The sequence below is a fragment of the Malurus melanocephalus genome, unplaced genomic scaffold (genome assembly GCF_030028575.1).
Source record: "Malurus melanocephalus ecotype Western Australia unplaced genomic scaffold, MMel_1.1 scaffold_129, whole genome shotgun sequence".
Classification (NCBI taxonomy): domain Eukaryota; kingdom Metazoa; phylum Chordata; class Aves; order Passeriformes; family Maluridae; genus Malurus; species Malurus melanocephalus.
The window spans coordinates 431,283-448,921 of NW_026623361.1; the positions used below are offsets into that span (position 1 = coordinate 431,283).

At 39.1% G+C, this 17,639-nt stretch overlaps 1 protein-coding gene across 2 annotated transcripts in view; it reads right to left on the bottom strand.

The window, feature by feature from the left end:
- Positions 1 to 2,844: 2,844 nt before the first annotated feature.
- The window catches only part of TTC7B (tetratricopeptide repeat domain 7B), a 109,373-nt gene continuing 94,578 nt past the window's right edge, over positions 2,845 to 17,639 (bottom strand). For both annotated transcript variants that reach the window (XM_057370586.1, XM_057370587.1), the window contains one exon: positions 2,845 to 3,853. In XM_057370586.1, the coding sequence (XP_057226569.1) occupies positions 3,632 to 3,853 (222 nt within the window). In that variant the 3' untranslated portion in view covers positions 2,845 to 3,631. The remainder of the gene's footprint in view (positions 3,854 to 17,639) is intronic.

Genomic DNA, 17,639 nt, shown 5'->3' on the forward strand with positions numbered 1-17,639 from the left:
ATTATAACTGACAACTGAACAAACAAAGAATTAGCAAGGTAAATCTGGAACTCCCATATATCCAAGCTTCTGCTATCATTCCAGAGTAGAACAGTCTGCTCAGGAAAAAAACAGATTTTCAAGGAAAATTAAAGCAATTTTAAAAATAGCTTTGATGTTTAAAATGCATATAATTAATGACAAAAGTTTTCAAGGATACAGTTGGATTAGTTCTGCTTGGATTGGTTCTCTTGTTCCTGTGATTCTCTATCAATCATGAAAGCAAAAGTAGAAATGAAATAAATCGTAGAATAAAAATGGTTATCGCACCAAAATTAGAGATGAACTTCTACCAATTACTTGAATGATAAGTTTTCTTATTTGCAGGCACTGCAGAGTCARACCTTTTATCTAGTGCAACAGAGGTTGCTGTTACACTTTAGCATATGCTTAGTAAACCAAATGTGAATCATTTTGAGTAGCACAAGCACACTGCAGAATAAGGGGRGTCTCCTCTGAAACTTGCTGTCCCAGCCTTATGGATCGAAGAGAAGTGTAGGCAACCCCTGCTGAAAGGCTGGAGATCTCAGGCTTGTGCAACTTGTCATCCTATTGGTATGAGTGCTTGACAGTGCACTTTAATACCCATTTTAACCTGGCCCAAGCAGGGGCTGTCCTGCCTTTCTCCTCTGATGTTAATGTCACTACTGGTGCAGTAAATCAGATGGAAGAACAACCTGAAGCCTTTATTCGGCTCCCACCCAAAGCTTAGCAACACCTTGAGACAAGGGAGCAARGGGCTGGTGTGGTTTTCAGCCCCTGATTTACCTCACCAAGGATTGAACAGATCTTATTCCAGACACAGGCTGGAGGACCAAGAGCACACACAGATTGTGCGTCCACATAGATTTTTCCAGCCACAAAGTCCAGGAGCACCCCTCACGAGGATGACACCAACCCATGGACACCAAGGGAACACTTCCTGCCTGTGCACAAGGGCATTGTTTCCCTCACTCCAGTGACTGAAACACTACGGCGGTCTGAGAGCAGATCACGAAAGGAAGATCTTTCTGTATAGAACTAAAACAGCTATAAAAATATCTTGGCCTTCTTACCTGAAAAAAAAAAAAAAAAAAAAGAAAAAAATGCAACTGTAAAACCTAGAAACTTGTTTTAACTTGAAAACTATGTCTAAACAAGGGTTGCTGTTTAATTAATATGTTGCAAGGATTTTCACTTCTGCCTGAAAATTCCTAAATGTACAGACGTACAGAGATAATCCTTTTGTAAAAATAGGTATCTGAGGCTATTCCCAAGAGGTAGAAGCCTGTGGATTTACAGTGAAACTGATTCCAGGGCAAGAAAAAGGAAACAGATACTCAGGTTCACTTGATATGCACAACACCAGTGACAACTTCTCCACTAATAAAAGGCATGACACAATTAGATTGCTAACCTTTCCACACTGGAAGTTTATCAAAAGAGGCCAGGACTTGCAATGGAATGAGAAGAATCAGAACTGAATTCTGTTACAGAATACTCCTATTCTCTACTTTTGTTTGAAGCTCCCTYGAGGAAGACCACCCACCTCAGATCTAGGTGCAAACTGCCTTGTGAGAAAAGCTTTRATATTATAGAAAAAGGTGAATCAACACTGTGAAGGAGCACACCTGAGAAAGATATTTCAAATTTGACTAATGGAACTGGGATAGGAGAAATGCTCAGCAGGAACTGAGTTAAACAAATACAGGTTTTGCACTATTTTTTCATTATCATGAAATGGGTGCCAAAAGACAGCAGGGCCAGAGCACAAATTACAAACTGGGACTAGAAAAGAGAGAACAGTTGGCAAATAGGAAAGAGAAAAAGAAAGCCAAGGACAGTAGGAAGAAAACATGCCAAACAGGGACTTTAAATGGGGAAACAAAACTGATGTTTTTCGCAGTGAGCAAGATGACACAATTTCTACTGCCTTTAAAATAGATTTGAAAACATTACCTATTACAGGATTTTGGTCCATTTTACAGAGAACATATGGTCCAAATACCAAGCAGATTCAATTTCAAAGTAGCCTCAGCCTAACAGGCACATGAAATGCCAGGGGGAAAACTGAACAGCTCCCCAAGTTTAAGTCTTCTGCCATTTGAAGATGCCCACTGGAGCCCCATACTGCCGCAGTGAGGATCCTCCATGTGTTTGAGGTGAGTAAGCTCTGGTGAGCGACAAAGAACAACATTTGCTCCTATTTTCCTGAATCATGTGCTATCTTGTGCTAAGCACTTAAAATCAGCCAAGTATCAAGGAGCATGGAGTCTAATGGGGAACCTGGAACTCTTCCCAGGCTCCAAATGTGCCCAATGCTGTACATGAGCGGGCACTATTGCCCCAGATCACACACCCTGAACAATCATTGCAACAAGGACTCTTCTCCACACATCCCAGAGAATCTCTGGCAAGCATTTGTCTAGAAAAACCAGCCAACTTTTCCTTCAAAAGACATAAAGTGCAGGAGATGCAGAGAAAAAACTACGAAGACAGTCAAGAAAACTAAAGAATATKATGTAAATATTTAACATGCTTTTCCCAAGCGCTACCAAGGTATATGTAAATGTCCATGTATTATGTAGAGGCAGAGTAATCTTGCTTCATTGAGAGTTGGAGTGGAAGGAATAAAAARGGAGCAGTGAAGATTTAAAGAAACCTGAAATCTAGCATAACAACACAATTGGCAAAGAGTACAGTGGCTTCTTTTCTCTAGACTGGCCTCAGAACATTTAATTTTGCTGTTGTTCATCTTCAAGGCCAGCCAGCAACATCATAAAAATGTGTTCACAAGTCACCTATTTCCCCCAGATTCTTAACMAGGACACAGGAAAGTTTCCATTTAAAAATCATTTTATTATTAACATTATCTTCCCATTTAGCCAAGTGTGGGTTCATGTATAAGGAGTGTCGGTAAATATTCCATTTGAGTCTTCTTTTTACATATTTCCATTGATAAATAAACTCTGAATTCACATAAAAAAGTTAAACTTAAATAACTAATATATTTTTTGTAACAGGCATACATTGGTAAAATATAAATATTCTTGTACTCAGCCTTTGCTCTAGATAACAGTTAGCCACACATCACAGTTATTAACAACTAAAAACAAGAACTCAACTGATTTTCTGGCCTGGACTAAAATAGAGATGGAAACAGAAAATTCACATTTTGACTTTGGGCCAAAAGAGGTTGAGAGGCAGGAAGAGAACAGTTTTATTAACAGCCTTGTTAAAAATAGTCTGCTCTGCCACTGAATCTTAACTTATTCTACAATTGGTAGTTGATTCCATTATAATTTTATGTAACACTCAAGTATCACTAACAAAATATGGCACATCATCCATGAACAATATAACGATGTTTTAAAACTACCAGGGCAAAACTGCAGGCGATATGAGTGATTTGGCTCTGGCTCACCACTCCGTCCTCTCAGTCTGGCATTAACACATGGTGGCACCTCCCAGCTTTGGCCACTTTCCTGCAAAAGACTGGAGTTTGTTACCTGTAGCTCTAAAGTTTCTCAAACTAACCAGTTACAGGCAGTCTCACACACTGGGTTTCCTCACCCACAAGTCAGGACAAAAATCGGTTGATTGAGATGCCCTCTCAAAGGACTCTGGGAATGATGGTAAAAGGAACCACAGGACTGCTGGCTTCCAGCTCCAGTGCCGTCAGGAAACATTCGGTCGCGGCGTCATCATTGCCTTGAGCCTGCAGCACCTCTCCCAGGCTGTTCCAGACCTCGTGGGCTGTGGAGTTCACCTGGACAGCATCTCTGAGAATCTTCTCCGCCAAGCTAAAGCGCCCAAGCTGGTGAAGTATCAGAGCCTGCAAGAAAGCAAAGGGAAAATGGCTGAGATTGGCCAGTAGGGCTTTCCTGATGCTCAGACGAGGTCACCGCAGTGAAATAACTGTAGGCAGCTATTTGGCTCAAAATGTTAAGATTGTATAATTATGTTTTTTTTTAAATTAAGGAAAGAAATGATCTGATACAGGACTGGAGCAAGCTACTCCACACCAAAAGAGTCAAATGGCTTTGGAAAGTAAACAAAGATTAAATAACCAAAATGTTGCCAAGATGCAGGAAGTACCTGGGCTTTCGCACAAGCTCCTGTTGCCTGARGTCCTACTAAGGGGTGTGCCCTGAAGTTTTCATATCCTATCTGTGCATCTCAGCACACAGCTCACATCCTCCAGCACCTGAGACCATGCACAGCCCTTGGGGATGGCTGCAACAGACTGAGTTCAGCTCAGTGGACAACAGCCAYGGTGCTTGATTTAATCTGTGGAGCAGGAGCTGTGCCAGCACTGATGTTGCCCCAGTAATGCACAAAGGACCAGCAGGCATAGACCTTCCTCATGAGCTTCCTTGCCACAGATTCTTCCTCTTCCTCTGTGAGATGGGTTCCAATACAACACTACATGATCCAGAGCACATGTAAACCCACTAGGATGGGCTGAATGAGGTCATGGAAATCTCCATTCATCACATTCAGATGTGTTTCTGTGCCAGGAAAGTCATGGAATGACCCAGTAAGAGAGCTTTATTCTGGGATTATAATAATCCTAACAATATAATGCATTTTTACAATGTGATTCTGTATTGCAAAACACATATGGACCACAAATCTTTGTTTTGCAGAGAGGCGTCCCAATTATGTGCTTCCAGAGACCTTGTGACTTCTCCCCTCCCAGCCCCCACTTCTTGGACCATGATTTCTTTTATCTCTCTGTACATCTGTCCCTCAAATCCTTATTAACCTAAGCACCRATGATTAGAAAGTACTGACATTCTAGGCAGCCTCTGAATTATCCACCATACATTTCTGGAATTGCGTCCACCAGGCTGAATTTCAGCTTGGGAAGACTGCTAACTCCATCCTACAGAACAACTGAGCACACCCTGCTCTGTAGAAAAATATCAAGAGTGCAGTATCGGCAAGTGAATAAATAAATGCAATGCAGGCTAATTTCTATCAGCCTGGYAGATGTTCTCACATAAAGGTGCTAGAGGGCTTTTCTGGGTTTAGACTTTTTTTGAGCTGTCAATTGAGTCAGCATTTTCAGAGCAAGTGAATAGTACTTTCAATCCAAAAATTGGATAACTCTGAGTCAGTGTTGTTTTTCCTGCAGTGAAGTGATTGTCAGTGACTGGTAGTTATCAGATGTGAAACTACAAAAAATGAAGCAAGGAGATGGAATATAAAAGCGGTGAGGCTGCAATGCACCTAACATTAATAGAATTTCTTACTTTTCAAGACAAGAGCTTCTATTTTCAAAAGCCTTGTTTTTGGGGTGTGCAGATATGTATATTTTATACTAATTAGACATGTGAATTATTTGAATATTTGCARTACTTTTTTTCTTAAATATGCCAGACCATTTTCCCTGCTAGCTAAGGATACAAGCTGTTCTTTTCAAGACCAAAGAAAAGCAGAATTTTGCAGATAATTTTGCCTGTTCATAAGAAGAGACACACATTACATCACATCTGTTCTATTCTGTATGGCAAAAAGGATAGCTGAGATTTTCCAGGTGATAAAACTAGAGCAGATAGTGGCAGTTTGCCTGCTGCTATACTTTCCCAAGAATACAACCATTAGTGTTGGAATTAGCATTTAGAATTAGTGAAGGAACCACTCTTGAATGGGCAATGAGTTTGCATCCTCATGTTTTGAGGGCACAGCTCTGTCCAGGGAGTGTCTCCTGAAAGTCAAGTCTTCCACTGGTGCCTTAGCCTGGGATGGTATGAACACTCCTGCCTTGGGTGATAGCCCTGGTTTTGCTTCCAAAGAACCAATAGAAAATTAGGCTTGTTTCACGCAGAGCATTAAAAGAACAGTGACATTTAATCACTGTAGCTGGGGGCTGAACTCAAGTGACAGAGAGAAAGAATGCAAAATACCCTCTGATTCAATAACTCTCTCAGAATGACAGTCAGATGTCATGTATTGGAAGTGCCCAGTTTGCAAAACCCCTTTCCCAGATGACTTCATTAAAATTCTGCAGCACGGAACATTTCAAATTGTTTGCAGTCCTTGCCTGGCCTTGCTCTATTAAGCATCACACACCACAGGCAGAAGGARCAGCCATGTCTATCACGCAGCAATATCCTTTAGTGACCTCCCACCAACACTCATCCAAGAAAATGAACTTCCAGTTTACCAGCTGTCAGCATATGCTTGGTTTCTGTATTAACTCTAAAGGAAAAAACCTAAACCACTAAAACCAACAGCACAACCCACCCAACTAACCCCCTTCTCAAACCAAAACTCCTTTAGGACTTCCCAGAAATCAGTACCAATTAACCTGGTCCTTAACCGCATATTTTCCTCTGCTTTCTAACTGGAAACAAAATGTCAGAACTACCAACTCGGGCCTTCACCTATTTAGCAGCAGATGTACAGACAACATTTATCTGCAGAATAACGTTAAGTTTCTTGCTTTGCGGCTGAAGATGGGCTTGAACAACACATCAGTTCTGCAGAAACACAGAGGGATACCTAAGTGACATATGGTTCACACCTTCAGATTTGTTAGTTTAAAATATAAGTAGAATGCCTTCTCTGTATAAACTCTCTATAAATAATCTTTAAAAAGATAAAATATGAGAGGGATTTTGGAACCTGGATCATTAGAAAAGGTGCTATATAATAATTTGTGTAAATAGTAAGAACTGTCAGTAGGAAAACACCCTTTCTATAAAAGATAATAAAACCAGTAAGTTCCTAAGGAATTATAGAAATCGAAGGCAAGCTCTCCRTTCTTTGTACATTTTAGAATGCTGCAGCACTTGACAGAGGTGTTTAAGAGAACTGTTGGCATCTGCAGGAGAAAGGAGGATCTTTCCTGCTATTGCATCTCTTTCTCATGAAAGAACAATAAACTTATGACATTTGCTTCTAACACAATTATAAAAGCCTCTAATGTGTGCAGACTTCTTCATTTTGCAGCTCAGTACAAATGTTCCTTATTATTTTATTACATGTTTGGTTTGCGGAGAGTTTTTGGGTTCTTCTGCGGTTGATTTTTTTCTCCCCCTGTCAAATCATTAATCTCCCCCTGTCAAATCATTAATCTCCTTAACAGACAATAAGTCTGTTAAGCCTTTTACTTTCTCTCTGGTTAGGATGTCTGTATGTTGTAAACTCTCTAAACAAACCTTGTTTTTCTGTTAGCCAGTTCTAGATTGTCAAGGCTGATTTTGTAAGTCAAAAAACTGCAAGAGAAAACTCTAATGACAAATGGCACAGGCAGGAAGTGAAGGCAATCTCTGAAGAAACAAAGAGACTTTTTTGTGCCATCACCACGACAAATGAAAGCAGCACTTCATGTCTCCAATCCGCTGATATTTATACCAGTCACTTTGAATAACCAACAGCACTCAAAGATCTGTAGAGTTCAGATGCTCTCTGCTCAAGGAAAGGTCAACAACCCTCYACAGTGCCCAGCCAGAGCTGGGAGAAAAGGGACTTTGCAATTCCAAGAGACTCCAGAGGCTCCAGAAAGGGGCTTTCTAAAAGAGTAGCACTGTGTAACACTCTGCTGCCTTTGGCAGGGAGGTACTGCCTTCACTTCAAACAAAGTTTTACATAAACTTCACATCCCAACAGAGCAAACCCACCTAGGAATTAATCAAGATGGGGGGAAAGTGCTTCCATTTTCTGCCACAGGTTATTTTCAAGATTTTGCCAATTCTTTCCTCACCCAGTTGGGAATCACAAAGTCTCCCACTTGGCGGTCAACAATTTTACCTGTGTTTCCTTCCTCAATCATTCCCTTTACACTTCATTTTACATTGCCCCACATACAAAACTGTTCTTCGCTTATTTCACCCAAATGTCTGTCCAAAGACTTTTTTTTTTACCATGCTCAGTCAAACAAGGCCCAACCCCTGCCTGAAGGCCCTTGACAGGTGAAACAGGAGTAATTTGATATTTATTACTTAGTATGTCCCAGACACCTACACGGATAGAGCCCACAAAGAGAGCTATTGGGTTCTGAATAGACAGAAATATCTTAATGTACAATCCAAAACAACTGGCCCAATAACCTTCATTTATACTTAAACCTTCATTTATACTTAAACCTTCATTTATACTTAAACCTTCATTTATACATTAAACTTATCCTAGTTGCATTAAGGAACAGGGATTATGTATTCTGTATTTTGGATACTGTCTTGGGACTAATAATGTTTTGTGTTTTAATTTCACACATCGCAGGAATCATGAGAGTGATTACACAACTAGATAGGCAAAAGCTATGAGGATACAACAGAGAAAGCAACAGGCTGATCATGAGAAATAGGATAATAAATAAGGCAAGTCAGTAAAATAAAGCAGAAAAAATAACACAACAGTAACACCAGTTCTGCAGCATAGAGGAAGCCTGTCAATCCAGCAGCCTGGGAAAAGGATCTGGTTGTATCAGGCAGCCACAGGACGACACTGTGAAAAAGTGCCAGCGTGAAACAGAAAAACTCAAATGGCATCAGGGAAGGTTTCTAGTAGAAAAAGAGCAAGACACCAGCAGCTGTGCCACACACAGCTATACCAGGGCCTCCTCTGGCACCTTTTGTAGTCTCCTCTATGCAACAAGGAACAGGCACAGAAAATTACTGTTGAAATGATCAATAAAAATCTGAATTTACAAGAGGAGACTATTACACTTGATTAATCTGAGAGCACATGAAGGTACTTGCTATAAAATCCGTAGAGAACAGACTRGAGAAAAACTATTTTAATGTTGGCACATGAATATGTGTGTCTAAATTTCATGTAAGTTTACAAAAAAGAAGAGATTAAAACATTTCTGGCAATTGAAGCAGAGAGGTTTTGGAACAGCATTCTACTTGCAGTAGTGGAGACTGTGTTAAGACTGAGTCCTCCAGAAAAAGCTTCCATGCTCTGAAGGTTATGAGGAGGAGACTTCTCTAGAGGGCCCAGGGAGCTTCCACTATTACTGTTCTGACATCARGCACTTCCTCTCCTGCCCTGACATTTTCATGGCTATATAATATTACTAATTTATGCTTCTGTTGTAAGAACAACTTTCTCTTGATTCTTTGGATAACATTGAAGAAGCAGGGCAGAGAAATGTCATGCTAATGAAGGCAAAGATAAAATAATGGTAGGTATCCACCTTATTTCTGAAAAAAGGAAACTAGTGTGACAAAATTATTGGACCCTGAAGTCTTCAAATCCATAAGCCTTTTTTAAAAAGTAAGTAACACAAGCCCCACACTGTAGTCAAAATCTTTTGGGTTGTRCGGAAATCACAAATGCATGCAAGACAAGATGTTTAATCAGCATTCACTTTAATAGGACCCAAATCCTTACTCTGCCAAGACAAGTCTCAGCTTGTCATTACATACCTCTTTATCTCCTAGATGAGTAAGAGAACTTTCAAATTAGTTCAGCCACATGCCATGGTGATGGCACAATAAAACAAATACTTACAATTCTTCTTCAACAAGCCAGAAGTAAACTTTGATATATATATATATATTGGACATGTCAAAATGATATTATGGCATAGTTATTTTTCYTCTTGATCTTCAACATACTAAAATTATTTTTAATAGATAAATGCAAGCATTTTTTAAAAGGAAAACATTCAAATGAATTTGGATTTCCAAATGGAGCATTACAGTCTGCAAATAAAGTCTGCAGTTTAGAAAATGCAGTATTAATAATTAATAAAATATCCTCACTCAGAACCTGAGCAACATGATATAATAAGCAATTCTATAAAACCATAACTGCTTAAATAAGCATGCAGTGTAGTCTTCACTGCAAAGGTATCCTTTTTCTGCAGATGGATTTCCTCTCTGTTCAAATTAACCTGTCACAATGATTAACAAAACAGTCAATGGAAAACACACATCAAGACAAACATAGGACTGAAATTCGGTAAGTAACTAATATTTGATTTTGAAAAACAACTATTAAAAAAATTATTAAAAMTAGCCAGTTAGAGCAGTCTAGTCAGGTCACTTTTTTATTTACTTCGAGGCAAATGAGAAGCTAACATTCAATTTTTTTTCCATGGAACTAACTTTGAAAAAACTACAGTCATAATTGTCACCCATCATATGTCTCATCAAACCAGAGYTTTATTGTTAAGTTAATTTGCATTAACCGGGAAAAAAGGGTAAAAAGGTAACACTACAAATATCACTGTGGTTTCTTCAATGTAACTAAAAAAATTTGCCTCAAGAGAGCTGGAGGTTTTCTTAAGGTTTAACTGTCTGACTATTTCTCCACCCCACCTGAAAATAAACAGTTCTCTTGTCTTGGCAGAAGCACCACCTAAGATTTTTACCTTTACTCGCTTGATATCAAGAGGAATATCTTCATTCTGTCTGAGAAAAATATAGAATAGAGGTGGGAGATGTTGTCAAAAGCAATGAAATTTATTTAAAAGCAAAACAAAAGTGACCATGAGTCCATTTGCACTCTTGCCTTTTTCAGGGAGGATGCTGAACTCTCAGCACTAAACTATCACTGCAGAGAAGGCAACTGGAAACTGGAAGCAATGAGAACAAGAATGAGAACAAGAAATATGTCTGACTTAATGTGCAAAACAGCACCAGAGATTCTTTCCATATTTAAGAAACAGCCTGTTGACATACAGAAGTCTCAACTATGGAGATTTGAGTACCACCAGATATGATAKTCATATTGATTTATTCCTGGTAGGTCTGTCACATGACTTGTATGCTWAAAAGCTTCTAAATTTGTATGATACAAACTTTATTTAGCCAAAAATAGCCCTCAGAGCTAAAAGTTTGCCTTGCAAAAATAACAGCTATAAGAAAACATAAACATGAAAATAAAAAGTGGACTGATTGGGAGACAGGAGAGCAGTGGCCTGTTTTACTGATGACTTGCTGAAGCCCAATAAGCAACAGCTGCTAATGYATAAGCAGACACAGAGCTGTTCAGATGTAGAAAAAATTATTTTTTAAAACTACAAAAGACTTAGAGAACTCACTACATTGAACTTCACAATWATTTTTCCTTATTGTTTTAATTTTTTCTTATTGTTTTTAAGTTTTCCCAGCCTGTCTAAGAAATAATCAACTTTGAGGTGTGGCATGAGAAGGACATTCTAGAAACATCCCCATCGCATATAAAAAAACTTAAAAATCAGAGATTATGACCATAAATAGTTACAAAACTCAATGTGCAATGTATGCATTGCAAATCCATATGCAGTGTAATTTTAGCATCACAAAACTGCCCCTTGTTCCATGCTGCTTTTTCAGCCTATTTTGCAAGTGTTAAGGTGGTTGCTATTTTTAAACAAATCTATCAAACTTGAAGGTTTACCAGTGACTTGACAGTGTTATGCTATAATAATGAAACAGAAGTGTTAGTGAGGCAAAATGAGAAGAATTTGTCATTATACATGGAAAAATAAGTAAAATTCTGCAGCTGATACTTTCCAACCTCTGTGATAAAAATATGTATTTAAAATGTAGTCTATAATCAATATTTTACACTTACATAGAGTGAAATAGAACWTTATTTATATACGATGCTCTTCTATTTTCATTTTAGCTGATGACTTTGTGCTGAAACACGTCCATCTAGTCCAAGTATGACTTAGCATAAGAAATCATTTATAAACTCCTTTCAAAGGCACATGCATGTTTAGTCACTGTACATAACTATTTTCTGCAAGTACAAAAAAATTGTGGCATCGTGCATCAGTTAGAAATAAGCCATTCCATCAGAAAAATGATGAATAAACATCGTTCTGTATCTGCAGTCACAGGTGCATTCTAATGCAGCAATTTCGACGGRTGGCCACATTTTAAGGTTTAAAACCAACTGGATTAACCACACTATACTTACTTTACAAGTAAAGGTGATAATAAATACATGAGTTTTTTGAATTGGAAAAGAAACTGCAACATGTATATAATTTGTTTTCCAAAATGCAGAATAAAGAACTACATATCTTATTTCCTGTAACAAGGCAATTTTTTTKAATAATAAAAATATTTCTTCAAATATGGTCTAAATAAAACTTCCTAGCGGCTCAGTATGGATTTTTCTTTTTYAAATGAGAACAACCAGCTAAAATAATACAGTCGATCACTCTCTAAACCAAACAAAGCAGCTGATGAACAAATATGAACCTGTGCCTGGAGCCAACACTTTTGTTCACAGCCTATCCCAGAACATCGCCTGTGCCACATGTCCCTCTGTCCCCTCCCTGGCTGTCCTCCATGCCCAGCACACCCTCTGTGTGCTCTGTGGCCCCGCTGGAGCCCCACATTGTTATTTCTCTGCCCTTCCCCCAGTGCTAACATACCCCCTAAGGTATCCAATTGCTTCCCCTGCCGCAAAACACTTGTTGCTAGGAGAAAACCTACTGCTTGGCAACAGATTTTTGAAACAACAACTTTGGCTTTGTTACTCACTGAACTTCACATCACCAGCATGAAATAAAGAACCCGTGTGGTCAGGAGTGCATCTGTGTACTTATAACTCCCTTGGAAATGAGTGTCCCCTTCCTACAAGGATGTGCTTGCCTTTTAGTTCCTTACTGCTCACAGCCCAGAATGCAGGAAGGTTCAAAATTGAGGGTTATTTTTTAAAACTGCTGATCATAGCCTTCCACCAAGATGGAGGCTCTTGGGGGACTTCTTTTCCTGTTAAGACAGCATGTTCTTGCAATAATCTGCTGTAATTTTGATTTACACCTTATATGAATGTTGTTTCAGCTTTTCAAAAACTAGCTTGACTACCAGCCTACATTGCAAGAACTAATTTGATTCCAGCAAGCACACTGGAAACAAATAAAACAGCTTACTGACAGTGAAGCAGCTAGTCACTCCAGAACTTATTTAACTTTTTATCTCCATCTGAAAATGATACTGAGGGTCTTACTTCATACGCTGTGGCTACCAACACAGTAAACCCACAACAGCCCTCCCTTCAGAAGTCAGATGGCTACAGCTCTGGCAAGGACTGCATCACCACTGGCCTTAGGGAATAATTAAGTGCAGCCTTAGTCCTCAGATTATGGCCAGTCCTAAACCTGAAGTATTTGTCATCTGGGGCAAACATTTCACATTTCATCTCAGGTGTGACACCATGAGGTGACACTGAGGTGTATGTAGGTCTCCTGATCACCTCCCTCAAGCTTGGCTGCACTGCATCTTCCCTTCCCCCCCCACTCAGCACTGAAGCCACATCAATGTCCCCTCCCTTCCCCACAAACCAAAAACGAGGATTTCCCAGATGCATAAAATCCTTCAAGTACATCCACCTGTGATGAACACTGCTGCAGGAGATCACAGCTGCACACAGTGCATTTATGAAATGGGCCCATAGTAATTTCTATAATTTGGTATGTTCTTGTCTTTCATGATTCATACCCTCACCTTTCCCCCATGTACACAGTTTATAGACACAAACACAGCACATTCCCTACAGAAATCCTACCACTTTATCAGTCTAATCTGTGGCTGTACTTCAACACTGCCTGGGTTCAAAGCAAGGCCAAGTTTACCACTGGATCATTGTGCTCCACACAGAGACTCCTAAGTACCGTTCATTATTGATGCCATTATTTTCCCAGTATTGAGTCAAAGGGTCAGAAGTATAGAAAACTGTATTCCTCTTATTCAAAATCTAGGAKTAACATAAAAGTTTCAATATCCGAAAGAGGAAATAAAACCCTCAAAAAATGATACAAGTGCTGAACAGGATAAACAGAACACCTCAGACCATGATCTTTGAAATGAAGAGCCTCAAAATCAGCCCACTGAGTCAATATTCAATTCTTTGAGCAAAAGCCGGATTTTCCATAAGAACTGAAGATACCAGGAATTCAGGGTCCTTACTCCATTGCCTAAGACTAGATTCCAATTTAGAACACCTGAAAGTTCCTGGTTTTGAAAGCTTATGCTCCATGCAAAAACCATTTTGATGTCAAGAAAATGTTTTTCTGTCCATCAGTCAACCATGGACAGAATTAAAAAATAAATAATTAGAAATATTAAACTTTTTAAGAAGCTGTTTTTCATTAATGACAGTTCTTCTATACAACCACATTGAACACACTGGTTGTATGTGGCTTCTGGAAACAGTAATTAGAAAAATTGATCAAATGTTWTAATGAAGAAATCAATCTGAAGTCAGAGGAAAATAGTTCATGTATCAAAAGAAAACCAGARTTGCAGATTCAGTACTAGACTCTGTGAGTAAAATTTATAATWAATAGAACTGCCAGAGTTCAAATTGAGCACTTTGAAGATCTTTAGCTAGATTGTCACTGTATTGAAAGCTAGCACTTGGACTCCATGCTTGTACACACTCTATACTACARAAACCAGCACTTACTTTTCTGAACTTTTGAGACTATGGAAAAGGAATWAGAAGTGAATGATATTCTTCTGAAGTACCTTTTTGCATTTATGCATGTGCATTTCTCTCAAATATTCTGAAAAATGCTGTATTAAATATTCAAAGTCAGAACTGTGGTATTAGATAAAAGATGACCAGTCTTTTCATTACTAAAATAAAACAGAAATTCAAAGATTAAAGCACATTATTCACATTTTTATTCCTTTTGCCCTTAGCCAAAGAGACTTCAGCATATAAAAATATGTACACACATATATTATAACTATGACTAATGTCACTGTTTCAAAAGTGTTATGACACCACATCAGCACTTACTACACTGGCATTGCAGTAACCTCTAAGAAAAAGAGGTTATTTTTAATACAGCATTAATAAATACATGTTTTTATAGCATCCCCAGGAAACAGCCCATTTCCTCCCCCACAAAGCAGATGTGAACTGCCATCTGCTGCTCGGGCTCAGCACACTGCACTGGAGGAGCCATCCTCATGGCAGGGTGCAAAAACCTCCCGGCAGCAGAGGGGATGCAGCCCCTCCCTGTGCCCACATTCTGAGAGGCAGAGAAGGAGCTGTAGGACACCTGCTAACCTGCCAGTCTGCCAGGACAGCTGCCAGGAGGTTCTTCTTTAAGGGACAGCTATTTTCAGTGAGAAGGGAGGGCCCACACCCTCCCATCTGTGCACCATCAGCACAGGTCAGAAGAGCCAAAGCCTAACCATTGGCTAAGAAAGGGCTTTTAGCACTTTCAGAAAAATAAAACAAACACTTCCCTACATACTGACTTACCTTGYACAAAATTGGAAGAAGTTGAACATACTGAAAAAAGCTTCTGACAACTAAAAAGAGAAACCCAAACAGCAGTATTTTGGGGTGAAAACTATTTAAAAAGTTAAGAACAACATCTATGTACCTCAATAAATCAGCTTTTGTTAGTATTAGTACTGATCTGGAAGCAAAAATATTCATATAACTGAAATATTACGTAGGTTTTATAATTAAATTACATATATGCCTATCATATTTTCTCTCAACTGTTTTTTTTGCAGWTCATTGCTAATTTTATCTAAAACTTGCAAAATTCCATTTAATCAACATCAGATCAGAAGAGTCCTGCTAGGTCACTCATCTTTATCCTCTGTTGCTACAGATAACCTTACAACAGGATTTCTTGTTCCACAGTGTTTAACCTGTAAATGCTAGGAATCTTCTTCGTATCATCTTCCCAGATTTTCCCCTACCTAGTTTGTTTTCATTTTCTCCAGTGCCAGTACCACTTAAGTTTACTTGGATTATGCATATTCCTCTCATGTTTACTTACAAGGATCATATATTATTATTMAAGTTTCCTACTGCTCCCAGGAAACGCTGCAGAGATTTCCAGTGCCACATCGCAGTGCAGCCACTTCAGCGCTCACCGGGTGTAAGAACGACCGTGGTGCAGGGCCACAGGCTGGGTTTGCCATCAGCCACCTCACTTGGGATTACAAGGAATCACAGCRCCAGCCTGGGAGCAGCCCCACGTGAAACCTCTGCCTCAGTGCRCCCTGAGAGTTCACTTGCCCTGTTGACCAACCTCAGCTGGGTTCACTGGCTTGCMGTCTCTGTTTTAGGGACACAAAGCAACCAGTGGAGCATAAACACCATTATCTTCCACAAGGGAAGGAGAATCTGTAGACTTACAAAATTAAATGTGAGACTACACCACTGACAAGATGATGATGTTGATAATAGGAACAAGATGATGTCCCATGTTGTGCCTGGCCAAGTCATGCACAGTGGTGATGCAGCTCCTGTGGAGATGCACTTCTGATCAGGTAGTTCACCCCAGCCCATTGTCCTCCCCAGTCATTTCCATATTTTCATGCTCAGTCTTGCTCTTCTATTTTTTATTTCTGGAAGTTAATTCTTTCACTGAAGCATCTTCAAGTCTCATTTTTAATCAAATTTTGCCTTTGTCCTGAAACTGTTTTTCTCAAGTAGAGGTACTGCATGAACTATTCCAAAATTTGCTGTTAACAAATCATCAGTTCAGTAGTATTTAGTGAAGCCTGAGTTATTTCATCAAGTATTTCCTCTTCAGTTCTGGTCAAATCCGCCACACTCTTCCACCAGACATCATTTCTATACTTTCATTTCCACTACTAATTTTACCTATACCATCCATCATGAATATCACATTTCTGTTAAAGATTGAGGCAAAATACAACTTGCAGTTATGGACTTTTTGTAAGTGGAAATCCATCATTGCACTGATTGACAYCCCATGTTAAATCATATTCTGTGGTTCGTTTATGGTTCCTGAAAAACATTTTCCAAACTGTATAATAAATTAGTGCACAAAGCTGCAATCTGCAGAGAAAGTGTAATTCCAAATGCTGTTTCTGCCTCAGTCCTTCCCTTTGGGTTACTATTGYCAGCTGACAGGCAGCTGGAATAAATTTGAGCCCTGCTTCCCAGAGTRTAAGAGCCTTGTCCATTTGAGTCACTTTTCTAGTTCACTGGAGCACAGTTGGCAGGAAGAACAAGAATGACAGAAAAGGTGCTCCCCCACAAAGTTAGGATTTDATCAGAGTAAACAAACTGGGAAGTTGATGCTCTCCAAGTAAAGAGTTGAAATGCARAGTGGCAGCTTCCACTTTTCAAGGAAGAGATTTTCAAGGAACAAGAACAACAGCAACAGCATAGGTTTGGTGGGGAAGGTGGTAATTCTGAACTTAAGCRAGCTGCTGAGTCGGAGGTGAGATACAAACATTTCCTACCAGCCACTGTGTTAAACATCCATGGATGTTATCTTCACATTAATCAAATCAACATTAAATTGAATGTAATCCACATGGCAGAATGACCACACCYACTTATAAAACCTCCTTAAATTTTTATAGCTTAGGGTTTGATTCTGCAGCAAATGAGGCTTGSATGAGTTTGGATGGCCAAGCTAAAGCTACCTGATTTTCCAGAGATCAGTAGCTGCTCATAATATMATTTCACAATTTTAAAGGAAGTTAAGTTTGATGTGTCAATTACTTTAATAGATCTGACAGCATTCCATATTGTTTTATACTTTATATGAAAATGAGTAATTTCTGGCAACTGTAACCTACCAACTTGTGGCTAGGCATTCAATTAATATGACAAAGCATCATCACAGACTGCATTTGTGTCACAGCATTTCATAGCTCTCTGGTAAGTCTTTGGGTCTGTGACCCTCACAATACCATCTGTTCCAA